This window comes from Triticum dicoccoides, chromosome 7B (assembly GCF_002162155.2).
Source record: "Triticum dicoccoides isolate Atlit2015 ecotype Zavitan chromosome 7B, WEW_v2.0, whole genome shotgun sequence".
In the NCBI taxonomy this organism is placed as follows: domain Eukaryota; kingdom Viridiplantae; phylum Streptophyta; class Magnoliopsida; order Poales; family Poaceae; genus Triticum; species Triticum dicoccoides.
In genome coordinates, this window is record NC_041393.1 from 96,901,729 (window position 1) to 96,910,185 (window position 8,457).

General features: G+C 54.1%; 1 protein-coding gene across 1 annotated transcript; it reads right to left on the bottom strand.

The window, feature by feature from the left end:
• Positions 1-2,059: 2,059 nt before the first annotated feature.
• On the bottom strand, positions 2,060-4,592 carry LOC119341789 (scarecrow-like protein 34). The gene has a single exon (XM_037613645.1). The coding sequence runs from the start codon at positions 4,319-4,321 to the stop codon at positions 2,114-2,116; it is 2,208 nt and encodes a 735-aa protein (XP_037469542.1). The 5' UTR covers positions 4,322-4,592; the 3' UTR covers positions 2,060-2,113.
• Positions 4,593-8,457: the final 3,865 nt, after the last annotated feature.

The following is an 8,457-nucleotide window of genomic DNA, read 5'->3' on the forward strand; positions in this document are numbered from 1 at the left end:
TTTTTTTACCAATTACAATAGGGAAAACCTCTACTCATTTGTCTTTTTAATTTATAATTAGTAGTGATAATGTCCAAAAGAGGGGTTTAGATCAAGCTGATGAAATTACTAGGTAAAGAATGGTACATTTCAATGATCCTTCTTACATTATCTATCTAAGATGACATGCCATCCTTCAGACGAGATCTCGTTGTGCCACGCCGCAAGACATCACAACCATCATGCGCGCGTCCATCGCCGAGATCTCGTTGTGCCACGCCGTCGAGACGCGTTGTTGTTGATGCGGTAGATATAACGCCGCTCCACTTCTTGACCCCTCCAGCCAGCACTTGATAAAAAATGATGCCCCGGGAGGGAGAATGACACCAAATGTGCCGTCATCGTCCGATCCGGGAGACCCAAAATCTAGGGTTTCCCCTTGAACAACCCGAGCGATGTGAGACAGACTACAACGACGATGGCAAGGACTTCGCTATAGTCCATCATGACCAAAGTCGGCACAATTTTCATCGGCAGTCTCGTCACTCCGATCCTGTAGCTAACTAAATCCGCGCGGAGCCGCGCCGTAAAGGCGTATCCCAGTGTGGCCGGAAGACCAAGTTAAGATCCGCCCAGCTGCCGACGCGCCGCATCTGCAACCGCGCCGCCCGCAACCCGGTAACCGTGGCCGACCTGAAGACCCAACCAAATCACCAAGGCAAGGAGCCATACAAAAGGACAACAAAACCAGGGTTTTTCATTTGCAGTACATTATCGCAGCTCAGAGCAATGTCCATAAATAAAGGGAAATGTTTCGAAACGGCGCGCCGGCTGAACTTTCGGCCGGCCGCTCGCGCTCACACCCAAACACCCGCACATGCAGCACGACCCGCACGCGCAGCCGCATGCAAAACTGCTCCCGCACATGGCGGGTTCTACGCACCTGACTCTTCGCAAAATTGTTGCATGCAAAACTGCTCCCGCACATGGCGGGTCCTACGCATCGGGCTCTCTTTTCTATCTTATCTCTTTCCCTTCTTCTACCTCCAACCCACATCGTAGTTTCCCTAATGCTACAACCGTTGTCTCAAATTGCTACAAGCTGCTTCCCACGCAGCTACAACCGGCTTCACGATTTGCTACATCATATGGCCCCGTGTTTTTTCTGCATGTTACCACCGTTGTCACAAATTGTTACAACCGGCGTCCCACACAGTTACATCTAACGTCGCTTGTTGCTACATCGCATGGCCACCATGTTTTTTGCTACATATGACCACCGTTGTCACAGGGATGCTGAAACCAACATCTTTTTTGCTAGATGCTTCAACTGACATCACAATATGCTACAACCGGCATCGTATTTTGCTACTACCGGTGTTGCATTTTATTACATCGCACATGGCTTCATGATTTTTGCTACAACTGGCCACACAAAAAGCTGCGTCCGGCGACGTGATTTGCTGCAACGGCCATGGCGAAGTTCGATCGCACATGGTGCACCGGCGAGCAGCTCCGACGAGCATGCAGGCGAGCGCGCCGACGAGCATGCAGGCGAGCGGCGGCTTCGGCGAGGAAGCCGACGAGCAGGCCGACGAGCAGCTCAGGCGAGGAAGCTGACGAGCAGGTCCGGCGAGCGGCTCCGACGAGCGCGCCGACGAGCAGCTCCAGCGAGCGGCTCTGACGAGCGCGCCGACGAGCGGCTCCGGCGAGCAAGCTACCGACGGCAACGAGCCTGTACGTGAGGATGGAGGAGGCTTTGACCCACGCGCAAGGGAGGAGATGCAATCTGGACGGTTATTATTACGTGAATCGAACAACTGGGGCTGGACCGGCCGAAAGTTTCGGCCGGTGCGCCGGCGCCCAGTGCTGGCTATAAATAAATGCCTAAACAAATGCTATTACATCTCTAATAAGCATCTACTCCCTCCGTCCGAAAATACTAGTCGAAGAAATGGTTGTATCTAGAAGTATTTTAGTTTTACATGCAACCATTTTTATCCATTTTTATGACAAGTATTTTCGGACGGAGGGAGTAGTATTCTTGTTGCATCTCTACTTATTTGAAACGGCAGTCCACTGAACCATGGATGGATCTCTGTTGCTAAACACACACAAAAGATAGACTTCTAGGCTAGCTATCATCGTGGGCGACCCATGTGGAGAGAGCGTAGAGCACCCTGCCTTTCCACCCCTGCAGCAGCCACTGGTGATCTACGTCGACGAGGAAGTCCTTGTGGTAGTGCTCCCTCACCTTCTCCCTCACCATCCCGACCACCTCCGGGTCCAGCGGCAGCTGCCGGAGCCCCGCCCGCCGGTTCCGCGCCTGCCACTGCCGGTACGTCTCCGGCCGCTCCACCCGGTCCGCGCCCTCGCAGGCGATCACGTTCAGCGCGCCCCGCCCGATGATGTCCCGCTCGATCAGCAGCCGCTCGTCGTTGTCCCGCGGGAGGGTCGCGTCCAGCATGTCGAAGTGCGCCGAGTAGAAGAACATGGCCTCCCTGAACCGCGTCACGAAGAAGGGCGCGCCGTAGCCGCCGTTGGCCACGCCCTCCACGAACACGTCGGGCCTCATGTCCCGGATGTTCCGCAGCACCACGTCCCTCGGGCTCGGGCCGCCGTCCGTGGTCACCGCCACGCTGTCGTCCATCAGGTTGCTCAGGCCGCACTGGCAGTGCACGATGAGCACCTCGTCCGGGTCGATGCGCAGGTCCTCGCCGCGCACGGTGTCCAACTTGGCCGCCACGCCGTGGAACTTGAACGGCACGCCCAGCTCGCGGGCGCAGCTGCTGAGCCGGCGGCCCGTCTCCTCGACCTGGCGCGCCGGGCGGAACCCGGGCTGCGGGAGGTCGATGCCCGTGATCCTCACCTCCGGCGGCCCGCCATCCCTCTGCGCCAGCCACCGCATCAGGCCCGGCCACTGGAGCCCGTACTGCACCCCGAAGTCCACGATGTGCAGGCGGCGCTTCCCGGCCACGGCGTTCAGGATGGTCTTGTTGGCGAACCCGAAGTTGGCCTTCTTGAAGCAGCAGGCCGCCATGAACAGCTTGTACGCCTTGAGGAACTCCACCACCGAGGTGCGCTTGGCCACCAGCGACTGGTAGACCTGGCTCCCCGTGCCCGCCAGCCGCGCCTCCAGCCCCTCCGCGAAACAGTGCGCCAGCCTCTGCGTGGCGTCTCCCGTCGGCCCGGAGTGCTGCTTGATCTGCCTCAGCAGCTCCGTCGCGCCCCGGCTGTCGCCCGCGGCCACGGCCTGCGCGCAGTGGACGAGCATGGTGCGCAGGTCGACCGCCTCGCTCTTCTTCGCGCGCGCCGCCTTCCCGCTCTTCTTCTTGGCCTCGCTGTCCATGACGAGGCGCAGCTCCTCTATCCCCTGTATGCACTTCTCGTACTCCTCTAGCATTATTTCGTCGAACATCTCGCGCGCGCCGGTCTCCTCGTTGTCCGGCGTCATCAGCTTGCTGCTCCTGGCGGTCTCCGCCTCCAGGTCGTCGTCCTCGTCGTGCCTGTACTTGCGGCCCCGGCCATTGCCGGACGTAGGCGTCCCGTTCGCCACCACCTCCTTCTTCTTGACGGTGAAGCCGCGCTCCTTGTCGGGGATGGCCTCGAGGAGGGCGTTGTTGGTCGGCAAGAACTTGTTGGCCTCCTCCATGCCCTTGAGGAAGGCCGAGTTGAGCATGTCCATGTCGCCGCCGTTGCTGAAGAAGGCCGAGAGCAGCCCGTCCTGGCCGCCGTCGCCAGCGGAAAACATCGCCGGCTTAGTCTCGGCCTCCTTCTCCTCCGCCGGGCCATTCAAGACTGCCGAACTCTGGGTGCCCGGGCTGCCGCCGTTCTGGCCGGAGAACGCGCCGGCCCAGTCGGCCGCGCCCTTGAATTGCGCCAGACTCTGCTGGAACCCGGCAGCCGGGGCGTCAGCAAGGAACGAGTCCCTGGCATCCTCGTCGGCGGGGGAGTCGGGGACGAGGCCGCCGAACAGCATGTCGTCGAGGCAGGGCGGGGAGCGGAGGAGCTGGGAGAGCTCGAGCGGGTCGTAAGGCCAGCTCGAGTTGTTGGTCTCCTCGGAGGAGGACGTGGCGGCGTTGCCGTCGGAGGAGGTGGTGCCGTTCGGCGAGCCGGAGGAGGTGGTCGTGGTGTCGGATATGATCTGCTCATATGGGCGCTGGGCGTCGAGGATGGCGGGCTGGTCGGGGTACTGGTAGAAGAACTTGTCGTCGATGTCCTCCTCCATGAGCATGCGCGAGATGAAGTCGAGGTCGACGTCGCCGGCGGGGGGCGGGGTGGGCGGCAGGTCGAGGAAGAGGGACGGCGAGAGCGCCTCGAACTCCTCCGGCGTCGCGTCCATGGCTGGCAACCTCTGGCTTAGGTGAAGTGCGACGAGTGTGGAGCTATGGATTGACTGGTCTGGATGGAGACATGGATGGAGCTACTGGGGTTGGGGGACGGACGGACAGGGGTTGGGGGGTATAAAAATGGCGGCTCTGGGCTTGAAAGTCCAACCGGAGCGAAGGTTCGTGGAAGGGAGGGCGCGGCCCGGCACGGAGACAAGAACGCGACCGTGGCCGAGGCGACGGAGGAGGAGACGGCATGCGATGCGATCCAACGCGAGCGCTGCTATGCGGACGATAGATGGTGGCCGGTTCTTGCACGACATATGTAATCAAGCCAGCCAAAACTGTGGCACGCTAATGGATTCGTCGTCGTCTAGTTTTCGTCCAACGAATATCGTACGGTGGGACGAACGCACGTAATCTTTTTGGCACTCCATGCAATATCCAGGGAATTTTTGTTGAAAAGGACAACCTGTCCAACGAAATTGTCAGAAAAAACCCTCAAAAGACGGCAGCAGGCGTGCCGGCCGACACAAAGCACCTGCCGCCATAGTGTAAAGGCGGCAGCTCCTGACACCGAATCGTTACGGAACGGAGGCCGGTGGCGGCCAGACTGTTAGCTGCAGCAAGACTCGATGCATGCATGTGCTAGTACGTCGTGGCCTCGTGGACAGCTAGCTTTGCCATGTATGCATTGCTAAGCGAACCAATTCATCAATTAGTGTACGAAATTGCTTCACACACGACACTTGATGCACGATCAGCAAACGACACTTGCTCCCCAACCGCGCTAGCATCAGCTAAGGAAAAAACAATTGCTTCCTGCGTTCACAGGCAGCTGCCAAGTAAGATCGTGCAAGAGTCAGCCACAGATATGTCGTCTGTATAACAGCGCCGATTAGTGTATGCACGATACAAGCCTTTGTATTTTTAAATTACGTGCATGTATAACCTGTATTTAGAGCATCTACAATCGGACGCCTTAAACCCGTCTTAAATGTTCGGGCAGGCCGTCCGGTCGCTGTCCGGTCACGAAATTTGGATCTAGATGGACCCCTCAAATGGGCCTCAAACGCCCGCGCTGACCGGCACCTCCCATATCCAGCCCAAATATGGGGCGGATATGGGGCGTCTGGGCGTGCCCGGGCACGCCCGTCACGTGGGGCCCGGCCCATACTGGCCCACTAGACCCCACTTATATTCATTCCCATCCTTTCGCCGGACCAAACCCTAGTCACTTCACTCCATTCCCCTCCGCAACCGGTGCTCACCTCCGGCGGTTTGCGACCTTCTCCGCCATGGCGGGCAGCGGATCGGACTCCGACCAGTCCGTATCTGTCGACTGGGATGTCGTCCCATGTGGTTTGACGGAGGCAATGGGAAGACAATGCCCGGCCGACGGAAGGATCCGTCCGCCGCGACGCCATAGCGTCGGCTCACCGGGCGCTCGGGTCCTCTGGTGCTGGATCCTCGCGGTCCCGGCCAGAACACCTCTCCTTCCCCAGCACCGGTCGGGCAGAGTACGAGTCCCCCCGGGACGGGCGGCCCGCAGTGGGAAGGAGAGGATAAGGGCCGTCGAGGCCCATCTCGCAGTGGAAATGGCAGCGATGAAGGCGGCTGAAGCGGCAGCATTGTGAATAAACAACAGCGGAGGAGCACGCGCGCCCTTGCCCGTGAGCATAATCGGGCTGTCCGTGCCATGCCGGGACCGCCGCCGAAGGAGGAGAAGGAGGACAGCAACGGCGAGGACAGCTCCGGCGACGAGCAGATCCGGCTCGATCCGTACTACGTCTTCGACCGGTACTTCCGCGAGAAGGACGACAAGGGCGCCGGGAAGGGCAAGGGCAGTCGTGGATGAACTTCACCATAGCCAAACATGCCAAATTTTGATAGTCCGATGGCATGTTTAGTGTAGTGTGATGGAGTAGCCGGACGATGCGTGTGAATCGACATAGTTGCATGAGTTTGTATGAATTTGAGATATGGTAATTGAGATGTTCGGATGTGGATTGCATTTTTTAGGCGTCTGAGGGGCCAAATTTGTCAAGTCCGGCTGTAGATGCTCTTAAGAGCAACTCCAACCGGGCAGGTGGTCTTTTTCGACAAAAATTGATATCCAGCAACCTAACTCGCGGCATGCTGAGTTGGTTTCCACGAAAGTGCAGTGAGCTCTAGCCTCCAGAGTTGTGACAGACATATTCGGTCGTTATTGGGCGACCCGGAGCCGTCCGATCCGACCAAAACCACAAAAAGCAGAGTGCACTACAGAACGGGTCAAATGTTGGCATTGTAACCTTGGCGTCCCAAAGAAAAGATTTGCGAGGAAAAGTTATCTGGTTTTGTATGCAACCAATTGCGTCCACATCAGATGATGCACTGACCAGCCCGAGTGATCGATCTGGCTAGCCAACTTGTGTGCAGGTGCTTGGAGAGCAATCCGGTGGAGTCTAGATCAAGCCAGGTTCCACTTCCTTGTTGGTCCTTGCAGAACAAGACAGATAATTTGTAATTAAGCAAGGTGATTGTTTGACTTCTGATTACCGCACGTGCTTGACCTCTTCTCAGTGTCTTGATGCTTCTCTTGTATTTGCCCGTACGTGGTGTGGCCAATCAAGCGGTTCCATGACCTTACATGAGCTATAGCCTATGACATCGATCTACCACCATTTTATCGAAGAAATATCGATCGGCCATGAGAGTTGCTTTCACCTTTCCCTCTCTCTTCTCTGAGATTCCTTTTCTCGGTTTTGTTGAAGCACACAGAATACCTTATCCGGTCAAAGTCCACAGGCAGCAAGGACTATTTGTGAACAACAAAGCCACGTCAGATGGCGGTTCGTCATGAGACTTGGGACATGGGATTGGCTAGCTCGTAGTCGTATCTGTTTAGAAGAGAAATCAAATGATGGAACGATCTTTCTCATTGATTGAAGACCGGGTATTTATACCCACTTTACAAGGCAGTTAGGATTATTAGGATTAAATTAATCCTTAACACTCCCCCTAATCTATGCTAGTCTAATACTCCCTCTTTCCGGTTTATAAGGCTTATATCAAATTTTTCGTTTTCCTGATTTAAAGGACTCATCTCCAACTCCTATTGAGATTCCGAGGCGCATTAAATCTTTGCATGCAATAATTCAAAAGGAACTCACCAGTGCATGCAATGTTCCTACTCATCTAGTGGCCAAGCATGTGTAGTGTAATTAATCCACATTAATGCATTAGTTTAATTTGGGTAGTTTTATAAAGTACGAGATATATTCCTCCACTCATCATCTGCCTACATAGATGAGATTTCAGATTTGAGCCCGATAAACCGAAAAGGAGGGAGTACGCATCATTTTGATAAAGACTCCTCCGAATATGTGTTTGCCTTGAGAATGTTCATCGTCTTCATTTTGAGAAAGACTCCTCCAAAAACCCTGTGGGAAAAATATGAGAAAAATTGTATTTGATATGTTGCTAAAACTCCATTAAACCCAATAGAAAAAATAAGGAGAAAATGATGCAACATATAATGATTATTGTCTCTTGATAACCCATATGAGAAAAACCTTTGAAGAAGGATAAAACTCATTAGTGAGTTTAGAGAACAATAAATATGTCTTGAGTACTTCCTTTAAAAAACCCGATAGGGAAAATAGAAAGCATGCCATATGATCTTTGAGAAGATATTGCCTCATTAAAAACCGTTATGAGAAACTTTGAGAGAAAACTCATAACGGAAAAGAATGCAATTATATATGCCATTGAAAACTCCTTTAAAACCCAATGGGAAAAATATAAGGAGAAAATGATATGACATATGTGAACACTTGTATCTATATTGTCTCGTTAAAAACCTTTTATGAGAAACCATTAGGGAAAAACTCATGAAGGGAAAAAGAGTACAGTATATGCAATCTAATGATTGTTAATGGGTTATACTTTGGGAGATTACTCCCCCTGAACTTTGCAAATCTGGAGGATGTCTCATATCAATTACATTGACATGATCATGACATTAGGAATAATCCGTTGGATTTTCCAGTATTTTTCTGTAAATTGTTTCCTCACTTTTTATAATTCATGAGGATAAGTGATCTCGACCAATGTGCTTTGTGATATTGCTCTTCATATAACTTGTATGTATTGACTAACACAAGTG

Bases quoted from the DNA above. Each gene is read 5' to 3' on its own strand.
- LOC119341789 (XM_037613645.1), bottom strand. From the start codon at position 4,321: ATGGACGCGACGCCGGAGGAGTTCGAGGCGCTCTCGCCGTCCCTCTTC.